Source organism: Rhincodon typus, chromosome 15, assembly GCF_021869965.1.
Source record: "Rhincodon typus isolate 14 chromosome 15, sRhiTyp1.1, whole genome shotgun sequence".
Lineage (NCBI taxonomy): Eukaryota > Metazoa > Chordata > Chondrichthyes > Orectolobiformes > Rhincodontidae > Rhincodon > Rhincodon typus.
In genome coordinates, this window is record NC_063346.1 from 47,421,413 (window position 1) to 47,440,294 (window position 18,882).

Genomic DNA, 18,882 nt, shown 5'->3' on the forward strand with positions numbered 1-18,882 from the left:
GCAACAGCGCTGTCCTAAACCCACGATCTCTACCCTTAGAAGAATCAGGAGTAGCACATGGAATGGCACACTTTCAAGTTACCTTCAAACCATTCTGACCTGTGTTATAGACAGGGAGAGGGAGGTATTTTGAAACCTATTTGCTGTCATCCTCTTCTGTCCACAAGTAGAAGTGTTTTTAATTTTTAAAATTTATTTTTCCATATTATTGTCTACATTTCACACCACCACCAATGCCACTCCTGCCACTACCCACTGTTTGTGAAGTCCAATTTAAAAATGATCTACAGCAAACTCTTCAGAATTGGAACAAATATTTGGGTTTATTCACACATTCAAACAGTGTCACAAGTGTCACAACACAAGTCTCACATACACAGCACACAAGGAACAAAAGAAAGTTACGATTATTATTAGTCCAGAAAATCAGTATTCAGTGATCGTTCCTGGCGATAAGAATTTGGATTTGAACGTGCGCAGTTGGTTGAACTTTCGGAATTTCTCAGGAAGTCGATAAAGATTGTGTAATTTATATAAACATTACATATATAATACAGTTATACAGTAAGTTGGGGTTTTAGTTTTTTGTGTTAGTAACGTGGTTTTGCAGTTAAGTTAATAATTAACTTGTAAGTAATTCTCCAGCCATGGAGATTTCTTTTAAAACAGTTTTTGAGGCTTGATTTTAGAATTAATGGGTTTTTGTGTACATTAATAGAACTTTAATGACTGAACAACATAACCAAGATCTAGTTTAGAAGGTCAGGAGAGTTTTTAAGCTTTAAGGAAATATCCATAGTTTACAGATCTTTTTAGTTGTACTTTCTATTTTGGAAAGTCCTGTGAAGCCCTTGGATGAGGGTGGCTATATAGGAAGTGTTCCTGAGCAGAGAAGGATATAGTGAAACTAAATTACTTTAGGGTAAAGAGTTAGTAATAGCCCTGGACGAAAAAATTGGGACAAAATCCTGAAGTAGTTACTTAAAGCTAACTATGTTTAAGATTGGTTGTATAAATGACTCCAGGAAGAAGCTAACTATAATTCTGGTCTATAACTTTAAGTCACAAGTGACTTAACACCTTGACAGGGACAGGGATTCTGGTATGAAGAGTATAACAATGGTGTTTCTGGCTATTGTACCAGGACTGTGTTTTGGGAATAATATAAAAGTTATTGCTTTCTTTTCAATTTATAAAGGAGTGTTTGGACATTGAATATTTTTGAGTTTGTGTTACAAGTAGATAGGTTTTTTTTTACTTCATTTGAATTGATAATAAACTTCTGTTTTATTGTTAAAACAAAATCTGCAGCATTGCATGCTTATGTTTCAGTAAGAGACGATTTCATAAAAGAACAGAACAAAACAAAATATTTATCAAAGCCAGTTTTAGTCTGCCATTGACTTGTCCAGTAATCATATCATCTGGGATCATAACAGCAAGAATGACGTTAGTGTATGGATTTGGTCTTCCTTTTTGGCCAATATAAGATTTCTTCTGGAACTAGGTTTCAAAGGAAATTTAAACAAGACACAAACTTAACCAAGTCTGGTTGTGATGTCACTAGACTGATTCTTAGCAAATTGACTTGACATTAAAAGCAAAATATTTCTTACCAAATTTAAGCAAGGTTCAGAAACCAGACAATTAAAACATTTTTCAAAGGCTTGAAGTTTTGGTTATATAATGGGGCCTGGAGAGATAATTTTAACTTAATGAGGTAGTTTCTATGTGGCAATTGATTTTTATCTTGTTATAACTGGTTTCAGGATGAGGTTCTCCAATTTATTATGGTTACAGATGGGATACTCCCAAATCATCAAGCTCCCAAATGAACAGGGATGAACTGGCTCCCTTTCTTGGAGCCAATGATTTAGTTTGTTGCACCAAGGTTAATTTAAAAAGGATTTCTTCCCAGTAGATGATGTTCTCCCAGACCAAATCTACATATGTCTTAAAAGGAATCAGTTAACCAGGTTTCTGAGTTAACAAAAGTGTTAATTTATTAGTTACTAAACTGTCCACAAAATAACAACACACGTACTAATTAGAAAAGAGTGGTAAGTCTAAAAAGAAGTTAAAAAAGGAAGATATACAGATCAGTCTCTGCATTCATGAAGAGTAGACTATGGGACATTGTGGCCGTTATTTTGGGTGATATCAGTAGTACTAATGTTCGTAGGTGAGCAGTTGATTTGAGATGCTTGGCTTTGTGGCATCCCTGCTGAACTGTTATGTTCAGAATTAGATAATACCTCCCTGAGGCCCAGCTAGTGATTTACAAAAGTGATTGACATAACTCCATCATTTTTCATTTTACAGCGCTATTTATAAAACAAACAGATTCTGGCTGACTTTTTAAATACTTTCTTAACTTATCTTGCCTCCAGTCTGTGGAAGCAGATCACTCATTCCCTCTGTTCCTGCACCTTTCAGTTTACATCACTTTTTATTCTTCCAATCAAAATGAATTACTTCATAATACTGTGTGTTAAATTTTATCTGCCATGCATTGGCCCATTTCTCTAGTTTGTGTCTATCTCTGGCTTCCTGAAGCATGTTACCATTTTTTTCGTTATTTTGCTATTTAAAAGTTTGTAGGTGTCAGAAAATGTGGTGTATTATGTTTAGGTAGCCAGAGAGCATTGGTCCCAACCCCAACTAATAACGAACGCCATGCTTTCCTTCAACATGAGAAACAACTGTTCATCAATACTTGATGCCCTTTCACCATTTGCCATTGTTTAAAATCCATGCAATCAATTCTCCCACCCCCTTTTCATCAAAAGCTTGAATTGTTAATAGGTTTATCATGTAGAACTTCTTCAAAAATCTATATACATTGATGGCGTAATCCTCCATGACGTTTACTGTTACTTTATTAAATAACCCAACAGAATCAGTTAAACATGCATTGCTTTTAATAAAGCTATGCTGGCTTTCAATTATTAATTCATTTCTTTCCAAATGACAATCAATTTTGCCTTTAAAAGTTTTCCACCACTGGATCATTGGCCTATAAAGGTCTCACAGTTCCCTGACATAATTCCCTTAATCTAAGGAGATTCGACAGGTTATTTTCCTTGGCAATCTGTAATGTAATCCATCCAGACTGGATTGTTTTCCTAGAACACTGTCTTTCTTTGTAAGTACCTTCCCATTATCAAATTTTATCCCTTCCAATTATTCTTCTGTAGTGAAATTGGCAGCAACTTCATCTTTAGCGAAGAAAAAATGCAACCTCTGCAGTTCATCTAAATTCTTCTAGTTTCCAGGATTCACTGTTACCCAGTTTCTAATATAAACAAATGTTTACTTCAAGGACTTTGTAAAACCAATGAAATTGAGAGAAAAATTTTAACTCCTCAAATCTCCAACTGAAGCCACTCCAAGCTCACTGACTTCTCAGCCATCCAAAGCTGACAGATATTTTTGAAAGTGCAGATTAGGCCCAATGTAGCAAACATAGCCTGATTTAAATTTTAATTCAGCACTGAGTAAGGATGTCACTGTAATTTCTGACCAGGTTGCAGAGTTGCAACCTGCCAACAAGGTGAAGGCAGCCAAACAGGCAGGGCCTTTTCAAAGTTCTCCTTTGAAGTATCAAAAAGAATAGTTACGCTTCTTCCATTCTCATAACTTACTCCCCTGTTTATCCAATTTCCAACATGAAACTATGGGCCTAACTACAGATAATGCAAGGAAAAAGAGCAATAAAATTTATGTCATTCAAATTCAGAGATATCCTACCTTCTAGACGATTTTTGTCAGCAAGGCATCCTTCTTGCTTTTCAGCAATTACGTCAATTAAATCTTCTCTATCTTGTGTTTCTGATTGATTTTTGTATTCCTTTGAATCTTGCCCAGATGTATTATTGGCAAAGGACATGTTTTCATTTCCATCTATAAGTGCACAAGGAGTTTCAAGTTTTTCACTCTCAACTGTAGTTGAGTAGGCAGTATTAGATTCTGTCATTACTATATTTGACCAGTACTCTTCAACAGTAGAATAATCCGGGTGCTTGTCTTCCTTTTTAATATTAAATTCGCCATTCCCTAGCTCTACATTCTCATTGGACATGTCTTGTAAGAATGGATTTCCACTGCCTTGTAGTGGATTTACTTCTTTAGGTATTAGATTGCAACTTTCTGTGATGTTCAGATCATTAGTTTCAGTTTGTTTTTGCTTATTGAATTCACTCTGCATTTGATCTGCAATTGTATTATCCACATGTGCAGACGTCTGATGTAATGCGTTGACTTGATAGTGCTGACTAGTACTTTCTTTACTAACAAAACACTCATTCAATTGCATATTTTTGTCTGTCCAACATACATGATCTTTCTCCAAACGTGTTATATATTCAAAACCATGCTTTCTGCAATACTCAGACTGTGTTGTTAAATAAGATTGTAAATGATCAGCACTTGTTGCAGGTTGCATTTCTTCATTTATTAATTCTGTAGTACCTGAGACAGCCAGTTGGAGAATGACACAATCTACATGTCCTTCAATCTTTTGAGAAGACTTAAGTACTAATTGCCTTCTGCTGTCCTTCAATGGAGGATCTGAATTGTCAGCAAGTGCAAGAGTCTCATATAAATTAGAATCAGTAGTGTCTTCAGAATCTAAAGAGTGCACTGAAGAGATTTTATACCCATCCAATTGCACATCTGCTACTGGTTGAGTTACATTTTTAAGAAACTGTACAGTTTGATTAAGATTCTGACCATTAAATTGTGCATTCTCAATACATTTTGACAGCTGGTTTGTTGTCTTTTCTTGTTCTAAGCTTTTAGGAGATGCCTCAACAGGAATATTTACAAATTCAACAGTGTTGGCTAAATTACAGTTAGTCGCTTGACTGAAAAACTCTTTATCAGAAATTATCAAGACCATTGATGTGCTGTTTTGCTCTGGAACTTGTGTGTGTTTACCATGCATCTTTTCCATTGCATCTGCCTCAAGCAGACTCTGGTTAGTTTTCTGCAATTTCTTTTCTGCAATTTCTTTGTGTTCTTTCACATCAATTTTGTGTTTAGTGTGTGGCACGGGCAATGAATCACCTGAAGAACTTTGACATTTTTGATGTTGTGAATCTTGAGTGGAAGTCTGTGTGTGGTTGCAAACCACTGGTTGCAAACCACCACTGCTTAAATTGTTTTTTGTGGTATTTGTGGTCTGTTTAATTAACATATGCATGTCTCCACAGCAAGGCTTGAACTCCTGTTGAATTCCTTCTGGCTGAAGGTCAGTTTCCACTGGTGAAGACAGCTCTACTTTTGTAAACACACAAGGCTCTTTATTTTCACAACTAGTGCAAGTCTTATGAAATGGCATTTTGTTTGCCATAGTATCTGCAAGTGATTTATATTCAAGAATTTCCTCATTGTTTCTAACATGCAAGTCAAACGGGTTCATCGCTGTGCCTAGATTAGACTGAGAGTTTAAAGATGCCACCATGGAATCTGGACAGTTTGATTCTTTAGAACAAGTACCACTACTCAAGGCATCCACAGGGATTTCTCCTAATGACCTGTCAGCTTTCAATATATGTTGTAATCTTAAGTCTGAACCACTTGTTTGTGAAAATAAATCACTTTCACTTAATGAAATGTGACTAAGTTCCACATACTCCCCCTCAAATTCATGAGGAGAAATTGCTGCAGAACTAACAGAAACATCTAAACAATCTGCAATACTACTTAGGGAATTATGCAACACCATTCTAGGATGCATGTGATGTGTTTTCAATTCTTTTTCTTTTGAGCTTCGATTTTGAGGTGTTTCAGAATGGCTTCCTGATTCTGCACTAGAATCATTCAATAGTACATTGTTGGGATTGTTACAAACAACTTCCTGATCCATAATGCATTTTCTTGATGACATACTTTCCATCATTTTTGGTTTATCAACAAATTCTGGATTCACTACCTCTTCCCAAGGTACTCTCAAGATACTGGTGTCAGCAGACAAAAGGCAATTTTGCAAAGCTGTTCCCATCCGTTCCTTGTTAATATTGTCCAACCATTCCATAGTGAAGATAGAAGTATAAGTGACCTCTGGAATAATTACTTCCTCTATGTTGTACCCATCTGTTGCAAGGCATTTTAATACAATACGTGGTGTTCTCTTCAGGTGTGGAACCACTTGAAGGTAGAAATCACCAGGTTGCAAAGTTCGCCAATCAAGTGCAGAGAGTTGTATCACAATTTTTTCACAGATGCATAAAGGCCAACCTTCATAACGAAATAGAAATCCACAATATTGAAACTATTGGGAAAAAAAGATGAAAAAAGTCATGCTAAATGTTTCTTCTTGGGCTTAAAATAGACTTCCATTGTCAAACAACTGACTGAAGAATTAATTCAATTAAAAGTATATTTACGATACACAACATAAGAAAACTGACGTAAACCTTTCGAAATATGTTGTTAAAGTGCAACAGCGTGCACACAAATTTGGTAAACAGGCAAATACAACAGCATACTTGTGCTAGCTACTGTGGACCCGAGGCGAAGAAGCAATAATGAGCAAAAATGGCACAAATTACAGGGTACCAGTAAATAGTTTGGCCATAGAATTAATAAGTAGGTACAAATTTAGTCAGTCATTCTTGAAATCTACAGTTTGGGCACTTTTTAACTAGTAACATACAAATAATTCCAAATACCTCTGCTGCTGCACAGGGGCAATGTTTTTGCTCTTCAGTCTATTTTCTAACAATATACCACAAACTCTAATAGACGGATTTCAAAAAAAATGTGGTACAAATAGAATATGGCCCAAGGAATGATCTCATTGCTTTTTGGCAAAGATGCTGATCCAGAGATAGCATTTGTTTCAAGAATCCATTATTGTTGAAAAATAGGGAGAACTGACTTTATTTTTAAGAATGTTATGAGTTATTTTATTTGGACTGTTTGATTCTTGCAGGATTGTCTCAGCTGTTGTGGTGGAATTTGTTAGAGGTGTCAAAAAAGTTAGAAGAGTTTTTAAAAGCAGGTTTTTTTTGACATGAAGCCTTGTCATGAGAAGAAAGCTCAACAAAAAGATTTGTTTTCCTCTATTTCACACTTAAAGCAGGGAAAAGCCACAAGAAATACACAATTGAAGAAATACTAACACAGTGTGGCAGAGGCATATACTCAATTGAAATTCCTCCTCATTGCTTCTGCTTTGAGGCCTCCTTCCTGGATAATTCCAAGGCTAAAAATATTTGCAACAATGCGTGCTGTGAAATTATTTTCTCCATAACAATTGGGTTTAATAGTACGTGCAATGAGAGAAGTAATTACTGTGGAGGGTTGTGTACTTAATTCAAAATAACAATGTAGATATTTTCTCTTGATATTTCCATGTCATACTGGAACTTAACAAATACCTGTTACATATCAAAGTAAGTAACAGACATTCCAAACAGCCTTTCCACATTAAGTAGCTGACGTAAATGACTGTCAAATTATGTCTTCATGCTGTGGGGTTTTGCCACATCTTCTGTACAGCTGTATCTGTTGTCTCAAGTGCTTGATTTATCACCAATATTCCACTGATTATTGAAAGTAGAGTATTTAATTTATTTAATTTAATTTATTCTTAACATTTTATATTTCGCTGTCCACTTTATTCTCCCTCCCAGGCAGGAAGAGCTTTGAGTCTATACCAAGCAACACTTGCATCCAGCGCCTTTAGAAAAATGCTGTGCGTAGTTCTTGGTACATAACTAACTTACTGATTCCTCTTGTAGGGCTGTCAAACTCAGACTCTCATTAAATCTTTTTCAGAGGTCACACACTTAGGGTACCCCTGTGGTTTCTCCGACAAACAAACAGAAGCCTCCACCATATTGTGGCCCCATTTTCACAGAAACCTTTCACCAGACCAAGACAGGGATGAGATTGGAAGAGATGGAAGAGGCCAAGTGAGTTAAGAGTGGGACCCACAGCATGTGCAGGAGAGGCATGACATGCAGGAATAGGAGGGCGAGCAAAAGGGAGAGGGTTTGGCCGTAGCAGAGAGAGGGGTAACCTTCAGCGGATGCCGTACTTGAATGAATTTTAAATTATAAATTACAATGCATAAATCCTCAGAAACCCTGTGGAAAAGTCTAACTCTTCTGGTGCCATTAAGTCAATGCTTACCATAAAATCCAAATCTTTGCCAAAAATACACAAGAACTGAGATTATATGATGAGTGAAAAGAGAACAGATGGAAAATAATGAAAAGAGGGCCCCACTTGTGTGTGTGTAATAACCCCTACAATGCCCATGGGGAATCATTAATTAATTTCCCCATGGAGCTTGCTGAATATGAGTTTCCTTGGTAAAAGCAATGGTTGCCCAGTTGGAACTCATCACCTGAGCCCTTTATAAAGCAGACTCAGGCCCTCACGGTGCAGTGGTAGTGTCCCTATCCCTGGACCAAGAGACCTAAGTTTAAGTCCCATCTGGTCCAAAGGTGTGTAATAGCATCTCTGAACAGGTCGATTAAGGAAAAAAAACAGACGCGGGATGGGTCAGCAGGACTGTCCATCCCAGGCTGGGACTAGCTTATGTATGCCACGAGTAGTGACCTTACTTTGGTATTTAGCAATAAATGATGTTCCTTTACAGTCGGGCTTCCTGAGTTTTTATATTAGCGATGAGAGAAAAGTTTCGGGCAGCCTTGCTTTCTAATTAATCTGAATAGACCATGACAGGGTAATATTGGAAATCTCACTGTTTGGGAAACTGGAACCATATGACCTAGGGGTTCAGGCACATAATTCTTTGAAGTCTGCATCACATGCAGACAGGATGGTTAAGGCGGCATTTAGCAGGCTTGCCTTCATTGCTCAGGCCTTTGAGTATAGGAGTTGGGAAGTTAGGTTGAGGTTGTACAGGACGTTGGTGAGGCCTCTTCTGGAGTGCAGTTCTGGTCACTCTGTTATAGGAAGGATATTATTAAGCTGGAGAGTGTTCAGAAAAGATTTTTCAGAAAAGATTTACCAGGATGTTGCCAGGAATGCAGGGTTTGAGTTATAAGGAGAGACTGGATATTTTTCATTGGAGCATAGGAGGTTGAGGGGTGACCTGATAGAAGTTTATAAAATCATGATGGGTATAGAGAAGGTGTCTTTTCCTTAGAGTGGGGATTTCAAGACTAGGGGGTCATACTTTTAAGATGAGTAGAGAAAGACTTTAAAAAAAGGCATGAGGAGCAACTTTTATTTACACACAGAGTGGTTGATATGTGGAATGAACTTCCAGAGGAAGTGGTGGATAAGGCTACAGTTACAATAGTTAAAGTTACAATTCAAAAGTTATTTAAGTACACGAATAATGAACGTTTGAAGAGATATGGGTCAAGCTTAGGCAGGTGGAACTAATTCAGTTTGGAATTATGGTCGGTATGGACTGGTTGGACCAAAGGGTCTGTTTCCGTGCTGTATGACTCTTAAGACTTTAAAATTCAGGTGTGGAAGATTGGCCCCAGTATGCTGAAAGAATTAGATTTCTTTTTGGGAAAGCAGGACAGAAGGATATCACTGACTGAAAATCATTCTGTTGACTGCTTCTGAGGCCCCAACTTTCAGTATCATAACGAGTTTAACCTACTCCAAAACCCCAGAGCCAAAATCTTTTGACGAACTAACAGGGATGGCAGCAGACCACTATTACCCAAAGCCATCTACTATATTGCAGCATTACAGATTTAACAATGGCAAATAGACTTCATGGGGAACCAGTTACTGAATTCTTCATGCGATTGCAGAATTGGTAGGACACTGAGTACAGGTCAGCACTTCAGGAAATGTTAGGGAATTGCTTAGTTTATGGAACGGAATAATATTGTGACACAAAGGAAGCTACTGACCTTACCAGAGCTGGATCTCAAGAAAACCGCAGAACTGGCCCTTTCCCATAAGGAAAAAAAAGGGCTCAAAAGCTTCAGGGGTCCATAGATGATATCATCCTCAGCTTGGGCTACAGCCCCATGCCACAGAGCCAATTTACCAGTGGCTCATGTTGGTTATCAAGGAAGGCACGAAGTTCCCGAACTGGGAGTTTTCTCCATAATAGTGAGGAACAGGAATGTCCCCAAAGGGCGAAGCCACCTCAAGACAGGGCTTTGCAAATAAATCAGCCAGAAGACAAGAAATTGATATAGCTAAATTGCATCACTGCTCCCAAAGTGACCCAAAATAAGATACAACTGCAGGTGAATGGCCAGTCCCTAAACTTGGAGGTCGACAAAGATGTCTATTACTGTGGGGTAAACATTTAGGAAACGCCAATGGGGTATTTTGCCTTTAAGTCAAAGGCTAGATTGGCAAAATGCACTGGAAGAGTCCTTACATATCATTGAGACCATTGTAACCCCAGTCACACGTGGGCAGGAGCCAGTCCGACTCCCATAATGGTGGTACAAGGACCAGGTCCCAAACTTTTTGGCAAGGATTGTCGACAGAAAATCTCCAGGTTTGGTAACAGATCTTTAAAGATGGTTACTGGCAATCTAAAGGATGTCATTGGGAAGTATCCCAAAGTGTTCCAAGAGGGTCTCGGAAAGATAAAAGGCCAAAATTTACGCAGACCCAAATGCCCAACATAAACACTTCAAGGCACAGCTGATCCTCTATGCCCCATGTGCCAAAGCAGAGGCTGAACTGGAACATGTAGAAGAACGTGGCATCATATGTCCAGTGCAATTTGCCGAATAGGCCGTGCCAGTAAGGCCAGTTGTAAAACCTGACAACTTGGTCTGTCTCTCTGGGGATGATGAGTTGACAGTCAGAGTTTCCCACTTAGACAGATATCCTATGCCAGGCACAGAAGACTTGTCTGAAAAGCTAGCTGGAGGCCACATTTTCTAAATTGGACATGAGCCATGTCTACCTTATAGGGTTCTTGTTTGAGATCAGTAAATTGCTGATTTTTTTTTTTAGGTGGTTTGAATCACCCCCAGATCCCTGGTTCTGACACTGGACTTATTTAACAATGTGAATTGAAGAAGGCAGTAGACAGGTGTTTCAGGGCAAAAGAATCTCTGCATTTATTAAATACAAAAGGTAAGTATAATACAAGAAATAAAGGCAAATGTAATAAACAGTGAAACTGATGCAAGCAGCTATACAGAGGGCAGTAATTGAATACACTATTAAATTAAACACGGGTTAAATGCTATTAGAAGCTAAACAGTAGTTTTAATCACAAGCTTTAATCAAGTTTCCTACCCTTGGGGTCCCTGCACTATCACCCAACTTCCCCTCTCTGCTAGCTAGATTGGAAACTTTGGGGTCTCAGGAGTTTAAGCTCACCACTGGGGGGAGGGGGGAGAACATGAATTTGAAGTACAGCTGACTGATCCCATTTGCTGTTTCCAGTGCCTCAATGAAGACTTCGGACGGTATAGGTCTTCAGTCTGGGTCGACTCCACCGATGTGGTAGGACGCATATTGGATTTATCAGGTGAGTACTTCTTTTTCCTTGCATTGTGGTGGGTTTGCAGGCTAGTTATCACCTCAGGATCTGTCTGAGGCCTTGTGGTGTTGGTTGGATCGGTGCTTTTCGGAGGTTGTTGGTTCTCAGGTCTGCTGGCCGTGGTTGGTTGCTGTTGGTCCCCCTTGTACAGAACAGGCTTGTGTTGGTAGGTTTTGGAATTGTTGTCGGGATCCCTCTTCCGGAGGTAACAGTACAGATAGCTCCCGGGGAAATAACTCTTTGGGATCCCTCTTGTAGAGATAGGTGTGGGAATAGCTCTTGGGGCAGTAACTCCTTCAGGTGAGATCGGGGCGTACAGTTATTCTAATTGCAGACCTCTTATCTGCATTTGCCATTGTGTTACTGGTGTTCCCTTTGAGGTCAATTGGCTTCCTGACAGTTAGGAGTATGTGTGAACGTATTTTGATTGAAGTTGAATACCCAATATCTCTGTGAATGAATATCGATTGAAGTTGAATGTCTGGTGTCTGTAAAGGTTCCAAAATGGCTGTTAGGTAGCCTGAGGTGTAAAAGTTAATTTCAGTCCAGAGTGTTAGATCTGGTTTATTGTACTTGTAGAGTTGAGGTGTGAATTGTATTTTTGGGCTGAACAACAGTTCCAGAGAGCCATCTCCGTGCCTTTGTATTTTTCCCAGAGCTCAGCCCAGTTGCCACCCCTTTATCTTTTTGAAAAATCCAGGGTTTTGATTCAGTATTTTAGACTATGGGGGTTTTGCTCAATCCTACAACTTCAAACTGGAGCTTGGAGGGTCATCCAGGAAGTACATGACTACAAATATGCACAAAGGACTGTATGAGTACACACACTTGCCCTTTGGGACATCTTCAGCTTCTATCTTTCAAAGGGTAAAGGAGAACATCCTCCAAGGATGTCCAGAGGGGCAGTTTATTTGGGAGACATTTTATTCTCAGGAGCTACTGCATAGAAACAAGTAAAAAGCATGGAGAAGGTCTTCCTGCATTTTTGAGGCTGACATTTGGCCAAGAGGGATAAATGTGTTCCAAGTAAACAAGGTAACATTCCTCAGAGTTGACAAGGACAGATTGTACACTGTTGAAGAGAAGGTGTTAGCTGTGAAAAGGGGCTCCGACTCCAAGGAACACAATAGAGTCTAAGGGGGAAATACAGTCCACATAACGCACTTCAGTAACAACTCTCCAGGGACTCAGATTATCCTTAAAATGGGACTGGAATCATACATGGTCAAAACCGGAGAGAAAAATCACATCAACCATGGAGGAAATTGTTTCGATGGACTCGCCACAGAAGCCCCCTGACTTCGTTCCTCCAGATCATTAACATTCATTTTAAACAGTTGCAGTTCCAGCACGATCCCTGTGGAGCCCCATTGGTCACGGGTCGCCAACTTGAGAAAAGGACTCCTTCTCACTCACTGTTTCCTGCCAATTCTCCATCCATGTCAAGATATTACCTTCAACATGTGGGCTATTATGACAATCTTTTGTGAGGTACCTTGTTCAACACCTGGAAGTCAAACACAACACATCTACTGGTTCCCTTATACCTACTCTAGTAGAGACTTCCTAAAAAAAACTCTAATAAATTAATCAGATATGAATTCCCTTTCATGAAGCTACGTTGACTCTGCTTGATCAGCTTGATTTTCCAAAATGTTCTGTTATTACTTCCTTAATAAGTATCCCTTAATACTTTTCCAACAATAAATGTCAGGCTAATTGACTTTTGGTTACCCGCTTTTTGCCTCCTTCCCTTTTTGAATCAGGGTGTCACATTGGCAGTTTTCCAATCCTTTGTATTTCTCCAGAATTCAACATTTTTTTTTAGAGAATTACAACCAACTGCCTCTGTGGCGCAGCAATAACATCCCCACCTCTGAGCCTGGAGAACCAGGTTCAAGGTCCACCTACTCCAAAGGTATGTAAGAACATCTCTGAAATGCAGATTAGAAGTAAGTCAGGCAATAGACTGGGAGGACATATTATGGGCAGCGCAGTGGCTCAGTGGATAGCACTGCTGCCTCACAGAGCCAGGTTCGATTCCACTCTCTGCTGATTGTCTGTGTGGAGTTCGCACGTTCCCCCAATGTCTGCATGGGTTTCTTCCAGGTGCTCCGGTTTCCTTCTCCAAAAGATATGCAGGTTAGGTAGACTGGCCGTGCTAAATTGCCATACTGTTCAGGGATGTGCACGCTGGTTTGATGAGCCAGGGAAAACACCGGATGATAGGGCTGAGGTATGGGCCTGTGTAGGATGCTCTTCGATGGGCTGAATGGCCTGTTCCCACAGGGTAAGGATTCTAAATCAATTCATCCATTATCTCTAACGCTATCTCTTTTAGGATGCAAGGCATCTGGGCTAGGGTGTCTATCTGCATTTCGTCCCATTAATTTGTCTAATATTGCTTCTTTAGTGAGTGATGTGATGGTATTTCATTTCTGCCCCATAATCTTCAGTATTAAATGGTTGTTCAAAGTATCATCCACCATGAAGATTGATGCAAAATATCGGTTTAACTCCTCTGCCATTTCCTTGTTCTCAAAACTGGCTCCCCAGATTCATTTTCTAAGGGGCCTATGTTCACTTTGACCTCTCTTTTCCTTTTTATATGTTTAAAGAAGTTCTTATTGTCACTTTATACATTCCTTGCCAGTTTGCCCACAGTTTATTTTCTATATTTATTACCTTTTCAGTCCTCTTCTGCTGGATTCTGAATTTATCCCAGTCTTTGGGGCTATCGTTGACTTGGGCCTCTTCATATGCTTTTTCTTAGAACTTAATATTCTCCTTAACTTCTTTGGCGAGCCAGGGTTGGTTAATCCTTCTCTTCAAATCTTTCCTCCTTACTGGGAGGTATTTTTCCAGAGAGCCATGAATTGCTTCCTTAAAATGTCAGCCCCCACTTGCTTACCGTCATTCCTACTAATCTACCCACCCAGTTCAATTTAGCTAACTCTATCCTCGTTTCATTGTAATTATCTTCATTTAAGTTAAGCACAGTTGTTTCCAACCCAACTTTCTCACTCTCAAACTGAATATTAACTTCTATCATGTTATAATCACCACTTTCTCGAATAAGTCATTTCACTTGGAGGTCGTTTATTAAACCTGCCTCAATACATGTAAACAGATCCAAGACAGCCCACTCTCTAGTTGGCTCCACAACATATTGCTCTGGGAAACTAAGCCTAATTCATTCTATGAATTCATTGTTGTAGCTACCCTTTCCAATTTGATTAAGCCAATTAACAAGATTAAAGTCACTCATAATTATTACTCTTTTCCTTTTACATGCTCCTATAATGTTCTGATTTATAGCCTTTCCCACAGAGTGGCTTCTGTTTAGGGGTCTCTACGCTATTCCTATTAATGTGTTCTTTCCCTTGCTGCTGTTATTTTTAAACTTCTGCCCAAATGAACTATATGTCTCTCTCAACTGTTCTCATTTCATCTATCAACAGTGCCATCCCACCACCTTTTCCATCCCTCCTATCATTCTGAAAGTTTATAGAAACCCAAATATTAAGTTCCCGGTTTTGATCTCCTTGTAACCATATTTCCACGATGGCTATGAGATCATATTCATTTATCTCAATTTGAGCCATTAGTTCACCTGTCTTATTCTGATTCCTTCATGTATTAATCTGCAAAGCCTTGAAGTTTGTTCTATTATCAAATTTCCCCTCACTTTTATGGTTCCTTGGTACAATACGAGATTCGCACATTGTGTCCCTTCCTTTCATTTTCTAATAGCAATTTGCCTTGTCACTAAGCTGCAATCCCCATATTTTCTTTACCTTTGAATCTATAATCTTCCATGCAACTGAACCCTCACCCCACCCCCTCCCACCTCCACCATTTAGTTTAAAGCCCTATCTACAGCCCGAGTTATGCAACTCACCAGGACTCTGGTCCCAGCATAATTCAGGTAGCAACACGCTCCTTCTTTCTCCAGTACTGGTGCCAATGTCCCATGAATTTGAACCCATTTCTCATACACTAATCTTTAAACCATGCGTTTATCTCTTTAATCTTGTTGACCCTGTGCCAATTATCTCGTGGCTCAGGTCATAGTCCAGAGATATTAACTTTTTGGTTTTGCTTTTAAATTTAGCCCCTAGCTGCTCATATTCTCTCCACAGAACCTCTTTCTACCTACATTGTTGGTAGCTGCATGGATCACAAGAATTGGATCTTTCTCTTCCTGCTCCCAATTCCTCTGCAGCCCACATGAGATATCCTGAACACGAACATCAGGTAGGCAACACAGCAGTTGGGAGACTCGATTCTGGCCATACAGAATAATTTATTCCTCTGACTATACTATCCCCAATTACAACTACATTTCTCTTTTCTCCTCACTCTTAAATGGTTCCTTGTACTATGGTGCTTCGTCAGTTTGCTCATCCTCCTTACAATCCCCCTCTTGTCCACACAGGGAGCAAGAATCTCTAACCTGTTAGACGACCTGAATGATGAATGATTTCTTTATTGTCACATATATCTAGGGAGATACAGCGAAAAGTGTTCTGTCACCACAATCCAATCCCATTTTGAGGTATAAGAAGAATAAAAGAAAGCACTTAAAGAAGGTTCAATCTTCATTGGCCAGGGTCCCAAACATGGCTCCAGAACTTCTGCAAGGTTCCTGCTCTGGGCCTACCACAGTCAGGAGTCGCCTCTCTGGGCACCAATACTGCCAAAAATCAATGACCTGCCACCACTCCTGGAGTCCAAGCATTAGGCCTATGAAACCGGGAGACCCACTGACATTGCTCTGGCCTCCCCGCGATGTCAGGAAGATGAAGAAAAGAGAAAAGAAATGAAAGGAGAAAGAGAGAAAAAGAATGCAACCGGTCTGGAGCAGACAGGCACAGCCAAAACACTACCTGCTCCTCGCTCACCAGGAAACCCTGGCTGGCTGGGTTGGATCCATGTCCAGTTCATGCTGGCATTGCTGCCACCGGAGACCTCCTCCTTCACCTGCTGCTCTCCAAGCTTTAAAGACAATGAAGAAAAGAGAAAAAAAAAAGCAAAAATAAAAACAAGAAAAGGAAAACAAGAAAGCAAGCAGACATCGACTTTCCTGCTCCTCTGATGCTGCCTGACCTGCTGTGTTCCTCCAGCTCCACGCTGTATTGACTCTGACGGAGAATATTTGCTAGTGCAGCTGGGGAAGATTTGAATTAAAATGGGAGGATGGAAACCTATACAGGGAAAAAAGAGAAGTAACAGGAGCAACAGCAAAAGCAAAAGACAACGTGAAATAAAAGCAGAGAATTCAAAGGGCAAGAATCAAACAAGGCCACATGCAAAAGAGTGTAAAAAATGTCTTTTTTGCGTTCTTAGTCAACTCTTAAGGCCTTGTGTCTTAATGCATGGGGCATTTGCCATAAAGTGGATGAACCAGTTGTGCAAATAGATATAAACATGTATAACATATTTGGGATTACACAGCCGTGGCTGCTGGATGTGCAAGAACGGGAACTGAATATCCAGGGGTTAGATATTTTCTAATCAACCTGTTCACAGATGTTATTACACACCTCTGGAGCAGAAAGGACTTGAACCCAGGTATCCTGGTTCAGAGGTAAGGACACTATCAACGTGCCACTAAAGTAAGGTACAGGCCCCACTGGCACATTCAGTTTTAAAAGGACAAACTAAAAGGAAAAGGAGGTGGGGTAGCATTGCTGGTTAAAGAGCCTTTAACGCAATAGTGAGGAAGGATACTAGTTTAAGTGAAGTGGAATCTGTACAGATCGAGCTTAAAAACACCAAGGGGCAGAACACTATAGTGCATATAAATCCCCCCAAACTGCAGTGGCAACGTTAGGGAAAACATCAAACAGGAGATTACAGGTGCCAACAATGAAAGTACAGCCATAATTGTGTACAACTTTGATCTGCATATAGATTGGGAAAATCAAACCAGTTAACAATACTGTATAGGAGGAATTCTTGGAAGATGTCCAGGATGGGTTTCTGGATCAATACATTGAGGAACAAACGAGAGAACTGATCATCCTAGACTGAGTATCACTAAATGAGAAAAGGATAATTGGCAATCTAGCTATGAGAGGCCCCTTGGGGGAACAGTGTCCATAATCCGATAGTATTCTTCATTAAAATAGAGAGAGATGTAGTTGATTACTAGACTAGGGATCCTGAATCGAAATGAAGGAAACTATAATGGTATGAGGAGTAAATTTTGATAAATTGAGGACTGTTACTTAATGGGATGACATTGGATAGCAATGACAAACATTTAAAGAGCGTATCAAAGGAACTGCAACAATTGTTCATACCTGTCTGTCACAAAAATAAAACTGGAAAGGTGGCCAGACCATTGCTAACAAGGGAAATTAAAGACAGTATGGATCCAAGAAAGGGGCCTACAAATTGGCCAAACAAAAAAAAGCAGCAGGCCTAAGGATTGGGAGCAGTTTAGATTTTAGCAAAGAAGGGCAAAAGGATCGATTAAGAGATGGAAAATAGAGCATGAGAGTAAGCTGGTGAGGAATATATAAACCGATTGTAAAAGCTTCTGTTGGTATGTGAAGAGAAAAAGATTAGTGAACACAAATATAGGTCCCCAAAAGTCAGAAACAGGGGACGTTATTATGGGGGGGAAAAGATGGTGGACTAATTAAATACATATCTTAGTTCTGTCTTCACAAAGGAAGACACAAAAACATCCCAAAAATGTTTGGGAACATGGTTTAGTGAGATGGAGGAACTGAAGGAAATCATTATTAGTAGGGAAATGGTGTTGGGGAAATTAATGGGTTTAAAGGCCAATAACTCACCAAGCCCTTCATCCAGATCCCAGAGTAGTAAAGGAAATGGACTGAGAAATAGTGGATGTAGTGTCAGTCACCTTCGTGATTCTACAGACTCTGGAACAGTTTTTATGGATTGCAGGGTAATTATTTAAAATGGAAGACATAGAGAAAACTGTGAATTATCGACTGGTTAGCCTGACATCAGTAGTAGGGAAAATGCTAGAACCACTTATAAAAGATTTAATAGCAAAGCACTTGGGGTACAGGGACAGGATTGAACTGTATCAACATGGATTTAGGGAAAGGGAAATTATGCTTGATAAATCTACTGAATTTTTTCAAGGATATAACTAGTAGAGTTGATAAAGGGCATCCAGTGAACGTGGGTTATTTGAACTTTTTGAAAGCTTTTGGTAAGGTCCTAAGTAAGAGAATAGCATGTAAGATTAATTTGTGTGGGATTGGGATAGCGAACTGACATGACAACGAGATACTAGGAACTGCAGATGCTGGAGAATCCGAGACAACAAGGTGCAGGGCTGGATGAACACAGCAGGCCAAGCAGCATCATAGGGGCAGAGAGGCTGACGTTTCGGGCCTAGACCCTTCATCAGAAAAGCTTTTCTGATGAAG

At 39.6% G+C, this 18,882-nt stretch overlaps 1 protein-coding gene across 2 annotated transcripts in view; it reads right to left on the reverse strand.

Moving 5' to 3' along the window:
• Nucleotides 1-18,882, reverse strand: part of plekhg4 (pleckstrin homology domain containing, family G (with RhoGef domain) member 4) — a 182,805-nt gene that overhangs the window by 125,886 nt on the left and 38,037 nt on the right. For both annotated transcript variants that reach the window (XM_048606077.1, XM_048606076.1), the window contains exon 3: nucleotides 3,751-6,274. In XM_048606077.1, coding sequence (XP_048462034.1) covers nucleotides 3,751-6,274 — 2,524 coding nt within the window. The remainder of the gene's footprint in view (nucleotides 1-3,750; nucleotides 6,275-18,882) is intronic.